Source organism: Danio aesculapii, chromosome 12 (genome assembly GCF_903798145.1).
Source record: "Danio aesculapii chromosome 12, fDanAes4.1, whole genome shotgun sequence".
NCBI lineage: Eukaryota > Metazoa > Chordata > Actinopteri > Cypriniformes > Danionidae > Danio > Danio aesculapii.
Genome location: NC_079446.1, coordinates 16,901,165 through 16,924,959, shown reverse-complemented (window position 1 = coordinate 16,924,959; position 23,795 = coordinate 16,901,165). Strand labels below are relative to the sequence as shown.

Below are 23,795 nucleotides of genomic sequence, written 5' to 3'. Positions count from 1 at the left end.
AAGAAAAATATCAGTTTGCAACACCAAGCAGCAAAACAAGCTGTTTTTAACATCTAAAAATGAATGGAACTGAATGAAACCGGAAGTCTCGAGCCAAAATGATTCAAATGGCTGCGCCCGCTCATACGCAGAGAATAAGATGAATAAAAGTAGCACCTGTCTTAGCAAGCAAGTTGTTGGTCTTGTTTAAAATGTCCAAATATCTAATCATGATTAAATCAAGCAGCATTTGAGAACAGTAAAACATATTTTCTTGTTTTTAGAAATAATAAGTAAACATTTTAGCAAGTTTTTCCTTAAAATAAGTAAAATAATCTAATGTGTTAAGAAAAAACAATCTTGAAATAAGGTTAACTTATTTTGCTTATCCCATTGACAGATTATTTTGCTTTTTTACAGGTCTAGGAAATGCTTCTAGATTTAAGTATTTTTACATATTTGGACTAGAAACAAGATTATAATAGACAAACTGATTTCACAGATTAACACATTTTTTCAAAATATCTTCTTTACAGAAGGAAATTTTGTCAAATAGGTTTGAAACATGAGTGTGAGCAAATGATGACAGAACTACTTTTTATGTCAAGCTATACTTTCAGTAATGTTTCAGGATCACGAACTAGCATAAATCTCCATGAAAAGCATCTCCACACTGCTGTAGAGAAAAAAATCTAATCTTTCTTGCTATATTGCAGTGCATATTTGATTATTATTGTTTCGTACCTCCTCAAAGCAATTGTGGTCCATCCATTCTTGTCTGTATCGGTCAATTCCATCTGAACACCTGAGAGATTATTCACACATACATTCAGCTGGTGATAACAAAAAATTATAGACATACATGAATTCTGCAAAAATGCATCACAGACTCGTAGATCTAAGACTGCTACCTTTGTAGAGTATTGCACCACCCACAGCCTGATGTGACATTTGACTGGAGACATTGCTTGCAGGTAGTGTGCTGGAGGCAGGCTAAAGACAAATATGTCATCATAAAATAAACATAATAGCTGATGTCATGATGTATGACATTAGTTCAGTTCATGATTAGTTCATTTTAATGCAAGCATTAGTTATTGTTGTAGAGGAGAGAAAGAAGTTATTGGCTTACTCACTAGGTAATGGAGTAAACTCAAATGCTGAGTTATTGACGATCTTTGTTGTGTCAATTTCCACCCGATGGTATTCATAAATTGTCTTTTGTTTAGCATCTGTTGATGATGTAAGAATAAACTGTTTGTCAAAATGATAACAAATAGGTTTCCATCCTAATTTTATGTGAACATTTGTAATATCCCCTATGTTGGAATATACCCCTGGGAAACTGGCAAAATAAACATTGAAAGTTGTTGTCTCAGGGTGTGCAGACAATGCACAGTTCAATCTGGCATGTTTTTTTTTTTTTTTTGATGGATGCCTTATGCCTGTGAATATAGTTATGAGATATTGGAAGGTAATTTAAGTACATTTGTTGAAAGACTTAAGGTTCATACATATTTTGTTACACATCAAATAATCTGTTTGATAAATTTGTCCTGATTGCGGTTCATTTGTTTATGTATTCAATATGTATTATTGAATGAAACAAAGGCTATGTTTACATGCACCTATTTTTGTCAATCCAAATGAGCTGAATCCGATCTCAGATGCATTTACATGAATGCCAAACATTGTAATCTGATATATATATATATATATATATATATATATATATATATATATATATATATATATATATATATATATATATATATATATATATTATAGGTGGGCATAGATTATTTTTTTCATCTGGATTAATTTCGAAATTAATCTAGATTAAAATGACTCATTTGAATTCTGCCGAAGGCATTCAGAGTATGTGTGCTACCCAAATATTAAATCTTTGAGAACAGGTTTCTCGAGCCAGGTGGCGCATTAGACCAGGGGCTCATCTCCTATTTCCAAAATGCATCACAAACTGCTTGAGAAACTGTTCTACAATGATAATTGGTGATGAAAATAAATTATGTTCAATAAAATGTACTTGTGTTTACTAACTGTTTATACAGTTAAACATAAATGTTAAACTGCAGGCCTACATAAGCTCCAAACAGCGATTTCATACTTGCTTTTGATGTTAGTACATACAGAAAATGCACAAAGGCAAGTTTACAGAGCCCTGACAGTGTGCCAAACATTGAGTATGTTTACCTGGGCAACAATAGTTTAAAACGATTTTAATGTGATTAAATCAATACTCTGATTAAGAGTCTACCATGTAAACAGCAATTTTTGATTACCTTAAAGCGATGAAAGTCATAACTGAACTAAACAGAAATGGAATTAGTACGTGGAGTATGCATATATTAGTGGCCTTACTGAAGTAAACACTGCAATCAACTATTACCGTGATGTAGGACTTTTCGCCATATTTTCCGACAGGATCCAAGACACAGGCAGCTGTCAGTAAAGGACCACACACAAAACACACACACAGCGAAATGCGGAAGTTTTTTCTTTACGTTTGGCGAGCTTTATTACATTCTATAACACTCTTACCAGTCCTTGCTCCTTATTTGTGTCTAATATCCCAGTTTGTCACGACGGCATGAATGAAATATTCATGAGTTAAGTGAACCTGCCGAACTGCAGTTAAAGTCAGGCATCTTGCTGATTTGATTCAGAAGGGCACTTTTTGTCGGACGGTTCACCGGTCAGGTATACATCTGTGCTAAAATATCAAGGTGAAAGTCATCATTGTTTGCGTAAAATAGACTCAGCTCCCAACCCAACTTTGAGAATAGAATGGCGATATTTTTTTTTATCGTGCGATAAGAGTCTCGCGTTAAATATAAAATAAAAATAAAATAAAATGACGCAGGGAAAAAGTATTGAACTCACGAAAAAAGGCAGGTGTAGAAAGGCAGGGAAAGCCCAGACAGCAGTAGTTATTTACTGATCTTCCTTTGTAAATTAATGTTATTAAATTGTAAATTAATATTCGCTGCTTCAGTCCAGCATTTACATTAGTAGGATGATGAAGATGAAACCAGAGTGAACATTTCAGCAAGAAAAAAATAAAAAAAAACAGATACCTACAATCACATTTATAATGTGCTTAATAATTGTACTTTCTTATTTGTTAATGTTTTATTTTTTATTAGTAAATCAAGTATTGCATTATTTACAAACCAGTTATTTAAGCATAGTTGGTTGTTTTATAAGATAATTCAGAATAAGTTAGTAAATGATTAATAAACTATTACAATTAACATTTATAATTCTTATTATTCAGGTATATACTAATAGTTAATTTGTATGTTAATAAATGCTTTAGTAACTCAACTTTATCCAGTTTTGTGACCTAATCTAAAGCGAGGAGTATTTATGCTTTATAATTTTCCTTATATATGACAATTAAAAGGTCAGATACAGTTTCATACACGAAACTGTATCAAATGAAAAATAAATCTTAAATAAATTAAATTACTGTACAGTTTAAACATTCAAGCCTATTATATTGTTAAATTATTATTTTGTGGTTTTATCTAATTTTATGTCGTATTTTGACACTCCTGTTATTCAGCAATGTTTAAACTTTACAGTAATTTTACTTTTTAGATAAGATTGCAAAGATTATTGTTCATTTGATACTGAGCCTTTAATTGTCATTATAAGGGATTTCTAAAGCATAAATAGTCCTCACTTTAGATTAGGTCACAAAACTGCATGAAGTTGAGTTAATAAAGCATTTATTAACATACATAGCAACCATTACTATATGCCTGAATAATAAGATATATAAATGCTGATTTCAATAATTTATTAATCATTTACTAACTCATTCTGAATTTTCTTAAAAACCATCAACTACTCTTAAATACAACTGGTTTGTAAATAATTCAATACTTAATTTAGTAATGAAAAATAAATCATTAACAATGTATGAAAACACAATCATTAAGCACATTTTAAATGTGGTTGTAGGTCAAGAATACAGCATTTGTATTTGCAGTTATAAACAGCTTACTAACGTTTATTATGAATTTACTAGATGCTAATGCTTAATAAATGATTCATGTAGTTATTATTGTGTTACTCACATTGTAATAACTGCACTCAATTAATCATTCATTAATCATTAGCAAATAATTAATTCATTATTTGTTAAGCATTAACTGAATATTAATAAACATTACGAAACAGTTTATAACTACAGCTACTAATTGTATTAATACTAATACTGAGTCTTGACTCCAGAGGCGGACTGGCCATCTGGCAGACCGTGCAGTTTCCTGCTGGGCCGACGTACTTTTTGGGCTGGGCTGATCAACGTCTTATGATCTGATCGGCCCATAAAACACTCAGCAGCCTGTTGTTTTTTTCTGCCTAATTAATTGACAATGCTGTGATTTGTGACACTCTGACAGTAAGATGTTTTTTTCGGACAGACCGGCCATGTGACATTGGGCTGGCCTAATAACAAACTCCTATTTTGGGCTCTGTGTGAGCGTGCAACGTGTGTATTTGTCAAAATAGTTGAGAGTCAGAGAAATGGAGAAGAAACGAAAGGGAGGCGCAGAGAAATTGCGAGCAAACACTGGTGTTTCATTTAGCGCTTCTAAAAAGTTCATACTACACGGCTAAAAATGCACATCACATGACCACACACACACTGTCATGAGCTGCAGCCAGTACGTCAGCAGGTGCATTGAGCATAAAACCCCAGGTGAGAGTATAGTGCATCGGACAGTTCATCAAAGATCTACTGCTAGATCTCATCTCACTATAGTTGTTAAACGTGATATTAAATTCATCTTGTTGTCTCTATTTAACAACTCTTCAATCATTTGAATTACTTGTTCTCAGGTAACGTGTTTTGGCTGAGTGCAAAGATAAGTTTATATATTAATTAATGCACATACACTGATTCTGCACATTGACTGATTGCTTGCCTTTATCGTATACATTTATTGTATTTTATACTTTTATAATGGCCATTATTAATTATTGAAACTGATATTCAGCAAAAGAGACGGGGTAAAGTTTATACTTTTCAAGGAGAATGAAAGGAGGCAGTTATGTTATAGGCCCTGTTTTGTTCTAAATATGCATAGAGTGAAGATGACGGTCATATAAATGTAGCTACACAAGGCCGTTCGGTGTAAGTTAATCAAAGAGAAATACATTTACTTATATTATTCATTGTTTTCATTGTTAAGATAGGGAAACAGCAAGCAGGATGAGGTTATAAAGTACACTGTTCCCTTTGAAGATTTACCCATGCGTCAGCAGTCAGTTTTTGTTATGTTTATTATTCAATATAGGCTGAGTGAATAGTGTATTGAATAATACACTGTCGTGTATAGGCTGTAGTGTATGAGTGTGAGTGTGAGTGTGAATGAGTGTGTGTGGGTGTTTTCCGATACTGGGTTGTGGCTGGAAGGGGATCTGCTGCATAAAACATATGCTGGAATAGTTGGCGGTTCTTTCCGCTGTGGCAACCCCTGATAAATTAGGGACTAAGTCAAAGGAAAATTAATGAATGAATAAATAATGTATTTTTTAGAACCTAACAAAACTCTTTATGGACAGTATACAGAAATTAAATTGAGATTAATGTCTAATTCTTTTTTATTTATTTCATATATATATATGGCTTTTGTGTTTTTATAAAATATGAGTTGATAAACATATTGGACATGCACAGGTGGGTAGCATTTTGATTGTGTGTAGTGGGCCGCTCTGGCCCAAAATGCCAGGGCCAATTTTTTGCCCCAGTCCAGCCCTGCTTGACTCTTAAACACATGTATAATGTGATTTATTGCATTTTCAATTTTGTTGAATAATTTTTTCCTACTAAATTACGTTAGCATTATTTATAACCAGTTATTTTAGAGTAGTTGGTAATTTTTAAGATCTTTCAGAATGAGTAAGGACATTGGTAAGAAACTATTTAAATTAACATTTAAATCTTATTATTCAGGCATACAGTTATGGTTGCTCTGTAATTTAGATTGAGCTCAGACTGATCAAACTCAGTCAGATCATGTGATTACATTAATGTTTTAAATCCGATTGAACTGTCATTACGGTTACAAACAGATTATTTAGGTGCATGTAAACATAGCCAATATGGCTTATTTGAGTGCATATTTTTCGTCCACATCTTATGTGCACCTCTAATATCTGATATCCCAAAATGTGCATAAAATGTGTAGATAGAAATATAGCTAGTATAAATGCACTGTAGATTGAATTCATTACTAGTGCCGTACTGACCTGAAGACTGTGGAGAAGACAGAAGGGCAATGAAGGCATCAGACAGTCCTACTTTTACTGGATGCTCTGTAGAGTTGATTTTCTCCACAGGCAAAGGAACCTATTATGAAAAGCCAAATATTAAAATTAAACAATAACAAAGTCATGTTTGTTCACTTTGTAAATTTGATATGCAATATAAAAATTTTAAATAGCAATGGTTTGTGGTCAGTTTATTTTCTGCTGCTTTGGTGACAATAACTGAGTGAAAAGGAAACTTGAAAAAGTAATTGCCCTATTTTTAACAAAGTAATACCCCATGTGTTTATTTTAAATGTTGTTTATCTGAACCAAGTGAAACAGCTGAGGCTGACTCACATCTTTGTAGTTGAAGACAATGGTCCCATTACGACAGAGAACAGTCTGGAAAGTGAAAGCTCCTTCAGTCTCTCGATCCTTTAGCCTTACTTTATCCCACTGCACCACAAATGTATCACCTAGGGTACCAATGTCAGTTTAAATTGCAATTGAACACTACATGCAGTTTTATAATTCTCTGAATCTAGTCTAGTCGACTTTCTAATTCCTAATATATACAATGGGTTAGACAATGAAACTGAAATGCCTGGTTTTAGACCACAATAATTCATTAGTATGGTGTAGTGCCTACTTTTGGGGCCAATACAGCATCAATTCTTCTTTGGAGTGATAGATACAACTCCTGCACAGTGGCCAGAGGGATTATGAGCCATTCTAGTTGCATAATAGTGGCCAGCTCACTACATGATGCTTGTAGAGGAAAATGTATACTAATTTAAAATAAGCTAAATCAACACAATTCTTGATATTTCATTAAGACAACAAAAATTTTTATGTTCAATCCACATAAATTTGTTAAAAGTGTTGTTAACTTAATTGATTTGTGTTGGATGTGAATTGTGTGGAACCCTGCATTTCTTACAGTGTATTTGCATCTGGTGACTGTGCAGGCCATGGGAGATTTCATCTTCACTTTCATGTTAATCAAACCACTCTGTCACTAATCTTGGTGTGTATATTGGTGCATTATCACCCTGATACTCTTTTTAATGTGTATTTATATAGAGAATTTATAGTGTATTTTCTCTGTACTGTCAATGGTCCTCCAGAATGGTTTGGTAGTCATTGGCAGTGACACATCCAACTAGCACACAGGTAAGTATTGGTTCCAATACATGCAAGTATTGGTTCTAGGAAATGCAATAATATAAATGCCCAAACCATTACTGATCCACCCAATGCTTCACTCTAGGCATGCAACAGTCTGGGTGGTGCGCTTCTTTGGAGCTCTACCGGATGTGGAAAAGAACGTGATGGTGGACTCCTCAGAGAACAATACATGTTTTACATTGTCCACAGCCCAAGTTTTTTGCTGCTGACACCATTGAAACCGACATTTTTAGCCAGAGTGACCAAAAGGTTTGGCAGTAGCAGCCAGGCCATGTATATAGATCCTGTGGAGAGTTGAGGTGCACATTTAATACTGCAGTAAGTTGGGCAGATGTGGTTTATGTTTTTTGGATGAAATCTGGGTTAGCACCTGGACACAGCTTGCTCTTGCGTCCATTCCTATTGTCTTTCTTGGTGGTATGCTGACATTACCCTGAGTACTGTGGCTTTATACGTCAAAAAACATTTGCTTTTTTTGATCACAGATGCACCAGCAAGATGCACACCAACAATTTGTTCTCTTTTGAACTCTGATATGTCACCCATAATGTTGTATGTATTGCAAGATGTTAAGCAAAACGTCTCAGGTTACGTATGTAACCATAGTTCCCTGAGAGGGAACGAGACACTGCGTCCAACCAGAACGCTAGGGGAACACCTCTTTTATACGCGTCTTGAAGCACATGTGAAATCAATCTAATGTAATTAAGCACTGTTGTCAGACCAGAGAGTATAAAAGCCTGCACTGAGCATTCAGTGTTAACTTCAAATTTGCTTGAAAGAAGTAACAGGCAGAAGAGAGTATGGCGGAAGACGCAGTGTCTTGTTCCCTCTCGGGGAACTATGGTTACATACGTAACCTGAGACGTTCCCCTTCTAGGGAACTTCAACACTGCGTCTAACCAGAACGCTAGGGGAACGCAATACCCACTAGGCCAGATTCACTGCTGACTGTGAACGCACACTACGCAGTGAGAACAGAGGACCCTGGTGAGGGGTCTACATCGAGTTGATAATGACGCACAAATGTATGTGGCGTCGACCATCCTGCCGCCAAAAAAATATCAGAAAGGGCAGAGCCTGAAATAGAAGCTTTGGAGGCCCCTACAGCCCTTGTGGAGTGGGCCTTAAATTTAGGTGCGGGACGTCCAGCAGCCTGATAGGTAACTGATATAGTCACAACTATCCAATTACTTATAGTCTGCTTGTTCGCCGGACTCCCCCTCTTTGAGGGTCCGAAGCAGACCAGTAACTGCTCACTCTTTCTCCAGTTGATAACCCGGTTAACATATGTATCCAGAGCCCTAACTGGACAGAGTAAATTCAATTTCTCTTGGTCCGACGACTGAAATGGGGGCGGATTAAAGGCCTGCAGCACAGCAGGTCTCGCCACATGAGTGGGCACTTTCGGCACATACCCAGGTCTGGGATAAAGAAAGACTTTAGACATGCCCGGAGCAAACTCCAGAAATGAAGGTGCAACCGACAGAGCCTGGAGGTCACCAACCCTTTTTAGAGAAGAAATAGCTAATAAAAAAGCTGATTTTAGTGTCAGAAACTTATCTAAAGCCTCCTGCTGTGGCTCAAGTGGGGGAACAGAGATGCCCTCGAGCACCAATGTTAAATCCCATGTCGGTACTCTGTGTGTGCTGACAGGCCTTAGCCTTATGGCTCCACGTAGGAAGCGACGAATTAGCGGATCCTGCCCTAGTGACTCATCATCTAGGGGGGAACGGTAGGCCGCTATAGCTGAAACATACACTCTCAGAGTGGATGCAGCTAACCCAGCAGACAGGCGATCTTGGAGAAATTCCAGCACCGAGGCTACCTGACAGCTGACTGGGTTCAGCTGGTGTTCTCTACACCAAGCTGAAAAGAGAGCCCATTTTAGGGCATAAAGCTTCCTTGTGGAGGGAGCCCTGGAGCTTAGAATGGTCTGAGCAACCTCGGTTGACAGTCCATACTCTATGAGGTGGGCCCCCTCAGAGGCCACACCAACAGTTTCCACAGGTCGGGTTGGGGATGAAGTATCATTCCTCCAGCCTGGGACAGAAGGTCCCTCCTGATGGGGATCTCCCACGGGAGACCCGCCAGCAGGGCTATGAGGTCTGAAAACCAAATTCTCGTAGGCCAAAACGGGGCTACCAGCAGTAACGGACCCTCTCCAGGACTGCTGGAAGCAGAGCGACCGGGGGAAAAGCATACAGACGAAGCCTCGGCCACGTCTGCACCATGGCATCCAATCCCAGAGGGGCTGGATGCGAGAGAGAAAACCACAGTATGCAATGCGTGGTCTCTTGGGAAGCAAACAGGTCTACCTGCGCTCTCCCGAATTTTTCCCAAATGGTCTCCACCACCTCGGGGTGAAGTTTCCATTCCCCGGATCTCACCCCCTGCCTCGACAGGAGATCTGCTCCCCTGTTCAGATGGCCCGGGACATACATTGCCCTGATGGACAGAATTTTGTTCTGGGCCCACAGGAGGATCCGATGTGCCAGCTTGCATAGCATTCGAGACCTCAGACCCCCCTGATGGTTGATTTAGGCGACCACCAATGTGTTGTCCGTGCGGACTAGAATATGATGGCCCCTTAAATCCGGGAGAAAGTGTTTTAAGGCCAGAAACACGGCCATCATCTCCAGGCAGTTTATGTGCCAAGAACGATGATGTTCTCCCCATTGTCCCGCTGCAGGAAGCCCCCTCAGGGTTGCTCCCCAGCCCGTTAAAGAAGCATCTGTCATAAGCATGACGCGATGACAGACAGCCCCCAACACTGGGCCCTGGGACAGGAACCAGGGCATTTTCCACATACTTAAGGCTCGAAGGCAGCGCCGCGAGACCTTGATCATGCGGAAAGGACTCCCCTTGAGGGAAAATCCCCTGGATTTGAGCCACCACTGCAGGGGTCTCATGTACAGCAGACCAAACGGAATCATGCTGGCTGCTGCTGCCATGAGACCCAACACTCTCTGAAAGTGTTTCACAGTGATGAACTGGCCTAGTTTGACTCTGTGTACGGTTGACTGAATCGAAGCGATTCGTGGCGGGGACAGACGTGCTCGCATCGTCATGGAGTCCCATAGCACACCTAAAAAAATGGTCGTCCTGGCTGGAACAAGCACACTTTTTGCGGTGTTCAACCGAAACCCCAACCTTCTGATATGGGTAAGAAAGACATCTCGATGTCGAACTGCCATATCGTGAGTCTGAGCTAGAATTAGCCAATCGTATATGTAGTTTAGGATACGTATACCCTGCATACGAAGTGGTGCTAGTGCCGCTTCGACTACTTTGGTGAAGGTTCGAGGTGACAGAGCTAGGCCGAATGGAAGAACCCGATACTGGAATGCTTCGCCCCCGAAAGCGAACCTCAGGTACTTCCTGTGTTGGGGAAGGATGGATATATGAAAGTATGCGTCTTTCAGGTCTATTGTCACAAACCAGTCCTCGGACTGAATTTTTGACACCACGTTTTTGATGGTTAACATCCTGAACCTGAGGGCCCCGACGGACCGATTTAGATTTCTCAGATCTAATATGGGACGCAGTCCCCCATCCTTTTTGGGAACTATAAAATACCGGCTGTAAAACCCTGATTCTCTGTCGAGTGGGAGAACACACTCTATCGTGCCTTTTTTTAATAGAGCCAGTACTTCCTGTTCCATAACCAGAGCCTGTTCTGGCTTCACTATGGTGGGTGTAACACCGTTGAAGTGAGGTGGCCGTGCACAAAACTGTATTTTGTAGCCGTGTTCCACCATGAACAGGACCCACTGAAACACCATCGGCAGGTGTTTCCACGCTGCCAACAAATGTGCTAGGGGTACCAGCCTCTCGAGACTGGCCTCTGGTTGCTCTTGGACCCTCCGAAGAGGGGGTGGGGTCCCCAATGCCCTCAGACACTGAGGAATGCCCACCCCGGGAGACAAAAATCCCTTTCTCCACGGACCCTGGTTCAATGAGGGCGCCGAATGGCGCTCTCGATGTCCAGGGGGGGCCCTGGGAAGCCTGACTCCCAACACGTCAGGACTTCCTTTTATCCTTCGCCTTCCTGGAAATTACTATTTTCCTTGTGGGATTTTTTGAGGAAGGCTCAGGCTGAGAGCGTGCTCTCCAGGCCCTCTTTTCCTGAGGGGGAGCCCGAGACGCCACACTCTCCTTTTGTACCGCCCGATATGAGGAGCTGGTTGACGGCTGGGGCTGTCTTTTAGCAGCCCCCTGACTTTTAGATCTTGGGGGGAGAAAGTCCCCGAGGGAGCTAGAGCGTTTTTTCACTCTGTCAAAGGATTCGGCGACGCGATTGACAGCGTCACCGAAAAGCCCTGAGCTTGATATTGGAGCGTCCATAAAAATAGCTCTATCACTTTCTGACACCTCTGCTTGTGTCAGCCAGAGGTGCCACTCTGTAGCCACCAGGGTTGCCATAGACCGCCCCAAACTAGAGGCCGCCTCTTTAGTAGCTCTTAAAGCTAAATCCGACGCCCGAAGAGCTTCTCAAAGCTGTTCGGGTGTTGCTCCCCCACCATCTAAGCACTCTTTATTAGGTCAGCCTGATATGCCTGCAACACTGACATAGTGTGCAGGCATCCGACAGACTGACCAGCCGTCATGTATGCTTTGCCAACTAGACCAGATGTGACTCTTAATGGTCTAGATGACAAAGGAGGGACCCTTGCAGATTTTAAATCTGGACGAAGATGACGTGCTAGATCCTCTTCTATTTTTGGCATTTCTGTACATGCTTTTTCCCCCAGCCCACGAACTGCTGAATAAATAACCGTTTTTGGTGTCATTAAACGAGCTGAATACGGATTATTCCATGATTTAGAAACCACATGATGTAGTTCGGGACAGAAGGGGAGGTCCCTCAGTGGAGGATCAACTCTGCTGGGTAATTCTCTCTCATCCAGCATTCCTGTCAGACGCAGCTGCTGAAATCACCTCCACTAACTCCTCATATTCTACTGACCGGGGTGGCAAATCCCCCTAACCTCTTTGGCTTTGCTGCAGCGGCGCATCGGTTTCCTCGGAAACGGATGACACCGCCCTCCCACGAGGCGCAGAAGAAACTGCAGGGCGTGCTTCTGACACTCCCGAGGGAGGATTAGATCTCGCGGATAGAGGAAGAGAAAGGACAGATCTAATTGGGATCCCCATGAACGGAGTCTACGCTCAGCCTCAGCACGAGCTGGACCCGAACCGCGAGGAGCGTGAGCCGCGGGAGTTTTATTAAAGAACTCCCTTCGACTACGCAGCACTTTGCGGGAGAGAGCATCACAGTGCACACAGTCAGCATTCTCAAATGCTGCCAGGGCATGCTCCTCTCCCAAACACTCTAAACACAAATCATGTGAGTCACCAGCCGTGATAAAACGGGGACATGGAGGCACACAGCGTTTAAAGTTTTTTTCTGCCATATCAAAAACAAAAAAGCTAGTTTGTCAGTTTTTTTTTGTATTTTGTGTATGCAAAGTCAGTAATGAATGGTCACAGAGAGGGTGTTTTTTTTCACGTGCGTGCTTCTTGAAAGCAAAGAAGTTAACACTGAATGCTCAGTGCAGGCTTTATACTCTCTGGTCTGACGACACCACTTAATTACATTAGATTGATTTCACATGTGCTTCAAGACGCGTATAAAAGAGGTGTTCCCCTAGCGTTCTGGTTAGACGCAGTGTTGAAGTTCCCTAGAAAGGGAACTGCTATTATTCTGCTAATTAAATCTTAGCACTCTGCTTTTTCTCTGGACTGAAGACTGGCCACCAGGCTTGTCATATTTAACCATGAAACCTCCATTTTTAGAAGCAGAAATAGAACATAAAGCACATCAGGGTGACACGCTGCCTTGGCATGGATGTAGCCAAGAGTGAAACCCTGGGAAGTGGTCACATAATGGTCAACTTACAAGACAGTTTCTCACAAGCCATCTGGAAATTGTTCTGTAATAGGTGACCCAGAGAGGGAGATTATTGCCAAACAGACTATTGCCTGACCAGTGCTAACAAGAAATAGTTATTTAAATGTTGAGAAGCAACTCTGTGGTCATTAAATATCCTATGGCACTTCTCGTGAACAGTAGAGGTGGAACCCGGGTGTCCCAGCCATTTTCCCCCCATTGGCCCTTAACCATCATGCCCTCCCAATCATCTCCATTCACTAAATTGGCTCTATCACTGTTTCTTCTCTCCACCTGTAGCTGGTGTGTGCATACTTGCCAACATTTGTCTCTGAAAATCCGGGAAACCGGGGTTGGGGGTGTTGGGGTGGGGTGGGGATGTCTAGGTGTCGGGATGACGTGTCTGAATAACACAGCTAAGTAACTGTATTTTGCACTGGGTTTCAGGCAGCTGCTGCGATCACATACTATACCAAAGTCAGCGCTCCAGCGGTATTATAGTCTGTACCAAAAACCTGAGGACCAGGGAGAGGGGAATTACAGGAAATTACGGGAGTTTTCTGGGAGAAATAAAAAAATAGAAGGGTGGTGGGAGATGGGTCTGAAATACGGGAGACTCCCGGGAAAACGGGAGTGTTGGCAGATATGGGTGTGTGGTTGGCGCATTGGCACCATTGTCCTTGCCATTGTGACTGTCATTGCATCATCCAGATGGGTGCAAATTGTGTAAATAACGGATTTATTTACAGTGCATTCAAAAAATAATCATAGCGCTTCACTTTTTCCACATTTTTTTATGCTACTGCCTTATTACAAAATGGATTAAATTCATTTATTTCCTCACAATTCTACAAACAATACCCCATAATGACAATGTGAAAATTTTGGAAATTGTTGCAAATTTGTTAAAAATAAAAAACCTGAAAACTCACATGTACATAAGTATTCACAGCCTTTGCATTGAAACTCTAATTTGAGCTCAGGTACATTCTGTTTCCACTGATCACTCGTAAGAAGTTTTAGCAGCTTATTTGGAGTTCACCTGTGGTAAATTCAGTTGATTAGAAAAGGCATACACTTGTCTATATAAGGTTCCAGGGTTGACAGTGCATGTCAAAGCACAAACCAAGCATGAAGAAAGGAATTGTCTGTGGACCTCCGAGACAGGAGTGTCTCAAGGCACAAGGTTGGGGAAGGTTACAGCAAAATTTCTGCTGCTCTGAAAGTTCCATTGAGCAGAGTGGCCCTCATTTATCCATAAGTGGAAGATGTTTGGAACCATCAGGACTCTTCTTAGAGCTGGCTGGCCATCTAAACTGGAATTTGCCAAAAGGAATCTGAAGGACTCTCAGACCATAAGAAACAAAATTATCTGATCTGATGAGACTTAAATTGAACTCTTTGGAGTGAATGCTGGGCGTTACATTTGGAGAAAACCAGGCACTGCTCATTACCAGGCTAATACCATCCCAAGCATGGTGGTGGCAGCATTATGCTGTGGGGATGTTTTTCAGCAGCAGGAACTGGAAGACTAGTCAGGATAGAGGGAAAGATGAATGCAGCAATGTACAGAGACATCCTGAATAAAAACCTGCTTCAGAGTGCTCTTGACTTCAGACTGGGGTGACGGTTCAGCTTACAGCAGTAACCTGGCATTGACAATGGCTTCACTACAACTCTGTAAATGTCCTTGAGTGGCTCAGCCAGAGCCCAGACCTAAATCCTATTGAACATCTCTGGAGAGATCTGAAAATGGCTGTACACCGTCACTTCCCATCCAACCTGATAGAACTTGAAATGTAGTGCAAAGAGGAATGGGCAAAAATTCCCAAAGACAGGTGTGCCAAGCTTGTGGCATTATATTCACAAAGACTTGAGGCTGTAATTGCTGCCAAAGGTGCATTAACAAAGAATTGGGCAAAGGCTGTGAATACTTATGCACATGTGATTTTTCAGATGAAAAGTGTAGTGTTTGCAACCATTTAAAAAAAATCTTTTTTCACATTGTCATTATGGGCTGTTGTGTGTACATTTTTGAGGAAATAAATTAATTTAATCCATTGTGGAATAAGGCTGTAACATAAAAATGTGGAAAAAGTGAAGCGCTATGAATACTTTCCAGATGCACTGTACATACAAAGTAACTGTTACTACAAGCCTAAAAAATAAGATGTATAAATGTTAATATGAATATAAAATCATGTACTTGATCAGTTGGCAAATAATGCCTGGTTTGTAAATACTTAATTTAGTTATAAAAAATTAACCATTAAGAAGGTATGAAACTGGCGTTTCATCTAGTATTTCTGAAAAAGTCTCCATCCACACTATATCACTGAAAACGTCCATTTCATGACCATACACTCACACACACCTGTATGTGCTGAAATGTGCTTCAACATACCAAAACGTTTGAGCTCCTAACAGTCAGCTGGAGCTCTGTGCACACCTCCTCGGCGAAGAGCAGTGCACGTCAGCCAGTTCGTCTCCAAACTGCCACTAGATCTTATCTATATATATATATAATTCATCTAACGATTCGTTGGTCTTTTGAATCTATCACTTGTTCTCAAGTGACATGTTTTGCCTGAGCATAAAGATATATTAATTTATGTAACCATAATGTACACTGATTCTGCACACAAATGAGTTTGGACAACATATAAAAGAGAATCTTCCAACAAGAAAAAATGCATCAAGTGATGACAGCTTAAATGTCTCAAAGTCACAACATCAGGACAAATTTTATTATCTGTTTCAGTATTTTTAAGAGCCAAGTCCTGTTCAACAGGAATTTCTTCTGCTTAAACTTGTAATTAAAAGGTGGTCCTGAAAGCCAGCTTATGTTCAAGTCATGTAGCATGATCTGCATGGCTTTTCACATTGATCAGGGTGTGTAGACTTTCTGATCCAAGACACCATGTTTGCCACACAAACATAATCTCTTGGAAGTGTTGTAAATGCACCCAAAAGGTATTTTACTGTCTTTTTAGAACATAACAATGTCCCAAGCAATGTCAATTTCTTCTTTGAGCAGGTCCCACATTTTAACAGCCAACACAGCTGTACACAATTTTAACCGTGGAATTGTATGTGCAGGTCTAGATGCCAGATTGGGTTTTCCCATGACAAATCCAATGTGACAATGCCCTTCATTGTAATAGCTTGCAGGAAATCAGTAGTTATTATGGCAATTGTTGAGGCATCTGAAAAGATGCAAAGTTTAGTTTTTTTTTGCATTTCAGCTAGTAAAGCATAAATTTAAGATCTTGGAATTGCACTGCTCTCAATCACATTAAACAATTCTTTACATTTATCCCATTCATTGTGTTTTTAGGTAGCAATGGGGTATCCCAGTCATGTTGTTCGAGTGCAAGTTATTGGATGATAACTGTGCCATGCATTGTCATAGGTGCCACAAACCCAAAAGGGTGATATATGTGATTTACTGTAGAAAGAACGACTATTCTGGTGTAGGTCTTTTCTGCACAAGATACATTTATTCATTTATTTTCCTTTGGTTTAGTCCCTTATTTGTCAGAGGTCACCATAGTGGGATGAACCTACAACTTATCCAGTATATGTTTCACACAGCGGATGGCCTTCCAGCTGCAACCCAGTACTGGCAAACACCCATACACTTTTCAAGTGTTTCTAGTTAGGTTTTAGGCCTCATTACGGTACAGTAACAGCTTTAGTAAAAATAATCAACCATTTACTCTTAACTGCTGACAAAGGCTGCATCTCGTTACTAGTTTTACTTTACCACAGTGCTGCATTCACTTAAATCTTTAAAGGTGTTCAGGGTTATACATACTACCCCTGAGATACAATATTAAAAGACATGAGATTAGCTTGGATGACTAACATTTTCCTTTTAAAATTCAGACAAAACCGAAGTATTAGTTATTGGGCCAAAATCCTGTACACAGCAGATTTCACAACTCAAGCTGCAATTAAGGGATACAGCGTCAGTATTAGCTCTGCTGTAAAAGATCTGGGTATACTAGACAGCAACTTTACTTTTGAAAACCACATCTCCAGTGTCACAAATAACACCTTCTGTCATCTAAGAAATATAGCTAAGTTACGAAGCATGCTATCAATCTCAGATGCAGAAAAGTTCATGCTTTTGTGGCTTGTAGGCTGGATGCTCTGTTTGCTGGCAGCCCAGCATTCTCTATTAATACACTTCAGTTAGTGCAAAAAAAGCTGCCAGAGATCTTGCTAGTCAAGAAAATCTGACTATATCACCCAAATTTTATCTGCCTTAAACTGGCTTCCTGTTAAGTTTTGTATTGATTATAAAATATTGCTTCTTACCTATAAAACTTTAAATCATAGGTCTCAAACTCGATTCCTGGAGGGTTGCAGCTCTGCACAGTTTTGCTCCAACCCTAATCAAACACAGCTGAGCCAACTAATCAAGGTGTTCAAGATTACTAGAGACTATTAAGCAGGTGTGAGTTGGAGCTGGTTCTAGCTAAAATATGCAAAGCTGTGGCCCTCCAGGAATTAAGTTTGAGACCATGGCTTTAAATAATCTAGCTCCTGTTTATCTAACCAACCTTCTGTCTCGCTATAATCCAACCTGCTCTTTAAGATCTGAAAATGTAGGGCTTCTGATAGTACCCAGAATAGCAAAGTCTACTTAAGGAGGTCGAGCCTTCTCATTTATGGCCCCTAAACTCTGGAATAGCCTTCCTGATAATGTCTGACAATCAGACATACTCTCTTAGCTCAAACTCTCTTATCAAAACTAAATAAAAGACCTATCTTTTTAGTAAAGCTTTCACACAAAGCATTACATAACTGTATGGTGCTGGAGTGTGCTTCATGCAGGTGAGTGGGCTTGACAAACTACCTGTAGGACACACTCCTCCTGTCTTAATTCACCAGGCATTCTGTTAGAAATACTTCTATGTTTTATGTTTGTTTTTATGTTTGTATATATAACTCCTATTTTCATTTATAGCACTTCATTTTTTATTGGCATTCAGTATATCTTCTTCAAATACATTATGAGCAGCAGCTATGCTAATTATTTTCTTTGTTCTCTATTTTCACCAGGGAATTCCTATCTTGAGGCCTCTAGAGACTGTTCAGTGTCAATGATTGGATCCAAGACCTGTGAAGAGATGATGCCAACTATTGAGGACTTCTAGGACAACACATATGAAGAGATAATGACTTCGAAGACAACACCTACACTTAATACACAAATACACTTCCTTAAACATGTACACATAGACATCACTTTTATGATTTAAAAACAATAAAATTGTATGTTTATATACTGTATAATAACTTATATTTAATGGTAATTTTACTTTATTTGATTGTAAAATGTGCAACTTTTGTAAAGCTGCTTTGAAACTGTAATTATTGTAAATATACAAATTAACTTGAATTGCATTGATTCAACGGGTCAAACGAGTCAGTGAATCACCTTGTTCATTACAGGTTACTGCCACTTTAATTAATTGCAGGCTATGGAAATTCATCAGTAACAAAAAAAATAAGAATAATCAAGTACAGCTTCAGAACAGATATAAACCTTTGAGTATTATGGGTGAAGAAACCCCAAATGCAGTCAGACAGAGATTTCAAGATTCAGCAGCTAATTCTGCATGAAACAGTGGCTCAAGGCCCAGCAGACAGCAGCATTATGCACTGATCGCAGCTGAAATCAATACACAGATTGTTGGAGATTCAATAATCAGGAATTTTAGGAGCAGGGCTACAATGACATACTGCTTCCCTGATATAAACGAAGAACTTGAAAATATTTTGTAGAAGCACAAGACTGCAAAGCAGATTATCATCCATGTGAGGAAGAATGATATTAGTAAAGAGCAGTCAGATCTATTCAAGAGGGGATTTCTGTAAACTCTTGGAAACCATCAAAAGATTGAAAATTCAGCCTTTCATCAGTGGACCACACCCTGGAAGAGAAACAAATATGTATTCAAGGCTTCTTGGCCTTCATGGCTGTGGAAAACAAGTAAGAGGAAATGACTGAATTTTATTGACAACTTCAATCTCTTCTGGAATCAAAGACAATTGTTTACATCAGATGGCCTCCATCCAAACAAACTAGGTGCAAAAGTGCTAAAGAGTGGGTCTTCAATTTTTTTCTGGTCAAGGAACCCTTAAGTGATAGAGACATGGGCAGGCACCCCCGGATGTAAAATGTGTAAAACATAGCCTTTGATGTTATAAGAAACCAATCATTTTACGCTAGCTATATTATTTTAAGACAGTTAGAAATATGCTGTTGTTGTACATGCCTCTTTGTCTGTATATTTTCATATATTTTCACATTTTTCAACATTTTTTATGCATCGTAACAAAAAAATATTGAGCAATTACAGTTAAAATTTACTATGTTGTTCACAGTTGTCTTATTTGTTTACAGTTTCAGGCATTTTCCTTATACAGTACAGTCAGGTGGACTGTTATACAAAAGTAATACGTAAAATAAGTAAAAGCATAAGTTTTGGCTTTAATTAACAGAACTTTAAATTTAATTTTACAGTCAGGTGGACAATTATACATTAACATGAACTTCAGCCTTAATTTTAATAGCACTTTACATTTGATATTACTGTCAGGTAATATAGCTAGTTCATGAAAAAAAGCTAGTTCATGCTTTTATGACTTCTAGGCTGGATTACTGTAATGTTCTATAATCTTCTATGTGAAGCTGCTTTGACACAATCTAGAATAGAATAGAATAGAATAGAAAGAGCTTTATTGCCAGGTATGTTCACACATACTAGGAATTTGTTTTCGTGACAGAGCTTCTACAGTGCAACAGCATTACAGAGACAGGACAAAAAACAGATAATAAATATATTTTAAAAAATTGAAGTAGTGAGTGCAAATATACAGATGGACAAGTGTATGTACGTGTTTATTACTATATACAACGTTATATGTGCAGCTGTTATGTGCAAATTGGCATGTAAAGTGTGTTGTTAAATAAGTGTATATGTGTATAAAAGTGTATGGCAAGTAGTGATGTTGGTTCCACAATTATTATCATCAAGTGTTCATGAGATGGATTGCCTGAGGAAAGAAACTGTTTCTGTGTCGGGCTGTTCTGGTGCGCAGTGCTCTGTAGCATCGACCAGAAGGTAAAAGTTCAAAGAGGCAGTGTGCTGGGTGTGAGGGGTCCAGAGTGATTTTGGCAGCCCTTCTGCTCGCTCTGGATAAGTACAGTTCTTGGGGAGTAGGAAGGGTTGTACCAGTGATTCGCTCAGCAGTCCGAACTATTCGACGTAGTCTTTGGAGATCGTATTTAGTAGCTGAGCTAAACCAGACAGTTATTGATGTGCAGATGACTGATTCAATGATGGAGGTGTAGAACTGTTTCAGCAGCTCCTTTGGGAGGTTAAACTTCCTCAGCTGACGAAGAAAGTACAGCCTCTGTTGAGCTTTTTTGACAATGGAGTCAATGTGAGTGTCCCACTTCAGGTCCTGAGAGATGGTGGTGCCCAGGAACCTGAATGACTCCACTGCTGCCACAATGCTGTCCATGATGCTCAGTGGGGGGAGAGCAGGGGGGTTTCTCCTGAAGCCCACTTTCATCTCCGCTGTATTGAGCGTGTTGAGCTCCAGGTTGTTGTGGCTACACCAGACAGCCAACTCCTTAACCTCCTGTCTGTAAGCAGACTCGTCACCGTCCTGAATGAGGCCGATAAGTGTGGTGTCGTCTGCAAACTTCAGGAGCTTCACAGAGGAGTCTTTTGATGTGCAGTCATTTGTGTACAGGGAGAAGAGCAGTGGGGAGAGGACACAACCCTGGGGGGCGCCAGTGCTGATTGTGCGGATACTAGATGAGAATTTTCCCAGCTTCACCAGCTGCTGCCTGTCCGTTAGGAAGCTGTTGATCCACTGACAAACAGAGGTGGGCACAGAGAGCTGAGTTAATTTGGGCAGGAGAAGTTTTGGGATGATAGTGTTAAACGCCGAGCTGAAGTCAACAAACAAGATCCTCACATAGGTCCCTGGTCTGTCTAGGTGTTGCAGAGCATAATGCAGTCCCATATTTACTGCATCATCCACAGACATGTTTGCTCTGTAGGCAAACTGAAGAGAGTCCAGTGAGGGTTCAGTGATGTCCTTCAGGTGGGCCAGCATCAGTTTTTCAAAGGACTTCATGACCACAGATGTTAGTGCCACTGGTCTGTAGTCATTTAGTCCTGTAAGTTTGGGTTTCTTTGGGATGGGGATGATGGTAGAGCGTTTGAGGCAGGAGGGCACTTCACACAGCTCCAGTGATCTGTTGAAGATCAGGGTGAAGATGGGGGCCAGTTGGTCAGCACAGGATTTTAAACAGGCTGGTGTTATAAAATCTGGGCCTGGTGCTTTTTTCCTCTTCTGTTTCCGGAAGACCTGGCGCACCTCGTCTTCGTTAAACTGTAGGGCAGGTATGAGGGAGGCGGGGGGTGGTGGAGGTGTTAATGGTGGCGTGAAGAGCAGTTCAGAGTGGGTGTGGGGGGTTTTCTCAAACCGGCAGTAAAACTCATTCAGGTCGTTTGCAAGTCGTTCATTGTCTACAGTGCTGGGGGATGGTGTCTTGTAGTTTGTGATGTTTTTCAAACTTTTCCACGCGGATGCTGAGTCGCTGGAAGAGAACTGACTCCTTAGTTTCTCAGAATAGTTCCTTTTGCGACTCTGATCTCCTTTTCCAGTGTGTATTTGGCCTGCTTATACAAGGCCCTATCCCCATTCCTGTAAGCAACCTCCTTGGCCTGACGTAGCTGTCTGAGTTTTACAGTGAACCATGGTTTGTCATTGTTGTATGTGAGTTGAGTCCTGGTAGGAATGAACACGTCTTCACAGAAACTGATATAAGATGTTACAGTCTCAGTGAGCTCATCCAGATCGTTTGCAGCAGCTTCAAAAACACTCCAGTCAGTGAGGTCGAAACAGGCTTGTAGATCCCGCTCTGTTTCGTTAGTCCATCTTTTCACAGATCTTAATACAGGTTTGGCTGTTTTCAGTTTCTGCCTGTAGGTTGGAATGAGATGAATCAAACAATGGTCAGAGTGTCCCAAAGCTGCTCGTTGGACGGAGCGGTATGCATCCTTTATTGTGGTATAGCAGCGATCCAGAATATTGCTGTCTCTTGTGGGACATGTAACATGCTGTCTATATTTTGGCAGTTCACGGGACAGTTTTGCTTTGTTAAAATCCCCGAGAATGATTAAAGCAGAGTCCGGGTGTTGTTGCTCTAACACCGTGATCTGATCAGCTAGTTTCTGTATCGCCAGACTCGCGTGCGCGAGCGGAGGAATGTAAACACTGACGAGGATAAACGAGCAGAACTCGCGCGGGGAGTAAAAAGGTTTACAGTTAATAAACAGTGCTTCGAGATCTGGACAGCACATCTTCTTTAAAACTGTTACATCTGTACACCACTTTTCATTGATGTAAAAGCACGTCCCGCCACCGCGCGATTTCCGCGTTGATTCTTCGTCGCGATCCGCTCTGAACAGCTGATAGCCCGGTAGGTGAAGCGCGTTGTCCGGTATGGTGTCATTCAGCCAGGTTTCCGTGAAACACAGAGCAGCTGAATGCAGAAAATCCCTGTTTGTCTGAGAGAGCAGAATGAGTTCGTCTATTTTGTTGGGTAGAGAGCGGAGATTTGCTAGATGGATGCTAGGCAACGCGGTCCGAAATCCGCGCTGTCTGAGTTTCACCAGCGCGCCTGCACGCTTTCCTCGTCTGCGCGCTTGGAAGCGTTTGAGTAGCACCGCGGCTCCGCCGACTACAATGTCCAACAGAACATCAGATAAATCCAGGTATGCAAAAATATTCGGTGGTGTATGTGCCTGAATGTCCAACAATTCGTCTCTGGTGAAACTAATTGTAGGAAAATGACTCGAGACAGGACAAACTAACAAAAACACAAACACTACTGCAGAGTACGACACGGAGGCTGCCATCGTCATCGGCGCCATCTTGGAAAAGCTACATTGTAAAAGCGCTATAAAAATAAAGGTGAATTGAATTGAATTAATGCTCTGTTCATTGGTTGCCCTGCATTCTCTATTAACAAACTTCAATTAGTGCAAAATGCAGCTGCCAGAGTTGTTACCATGTCTAGAAAATATGATCATACCACCCCAATTTTATTCTCCTTACACTGGCTGCCTGTTAAGTTTAGTATTGATTATAAAATGTTGCTTCTTACCTATAAAAATGTAAATAATCTAGCTCCTGTTTATCTAAGCAACCTTTTGTCTCACTACAATCCAACCCGCTCTTTAAGATCTCAAAACTCAGAGCTTCTGGTGGTACCCAGAATAGCAAAATCTACTAAAGGAGGTTGAGCCTTCTCATTTATGGCTCTTAAACTCTGGAAAAGCCTTCTTGGTAATGTCTGAGGCTCAGACACTCTCTAAGTTCAAAACTAAATTAAAGACCTTTTTTTAGTAAA

The 23,795-nt window shown here is 40.6% G+C and overlaps 1 protein-coding gene across 1 annotated transcript in view; it reads right to left on the bottom strand.

Moving 5' to 3' along the window:
* Positions 1-23,795, bottom strand: part of plxdc1 (plexin domain containing 1) — a 136,265-nt gene that overhangs the window by 30,696 nt on the left and 81,774 nt on the right. Inside the window, 5 exon segments of the mRNA XM_056470077.1 lie at positions 724-784; positions 891-972; positions 1,116-1,211; positions 6,265-6,364; positions 6,622-6,740. Coding sequence (XP_056326052.1) covers positions 724-784; positions 891-972; positions 1,116-1,211; positions 6,265-6,364; positions 6,622-6,740 — 458 coding nt within the window.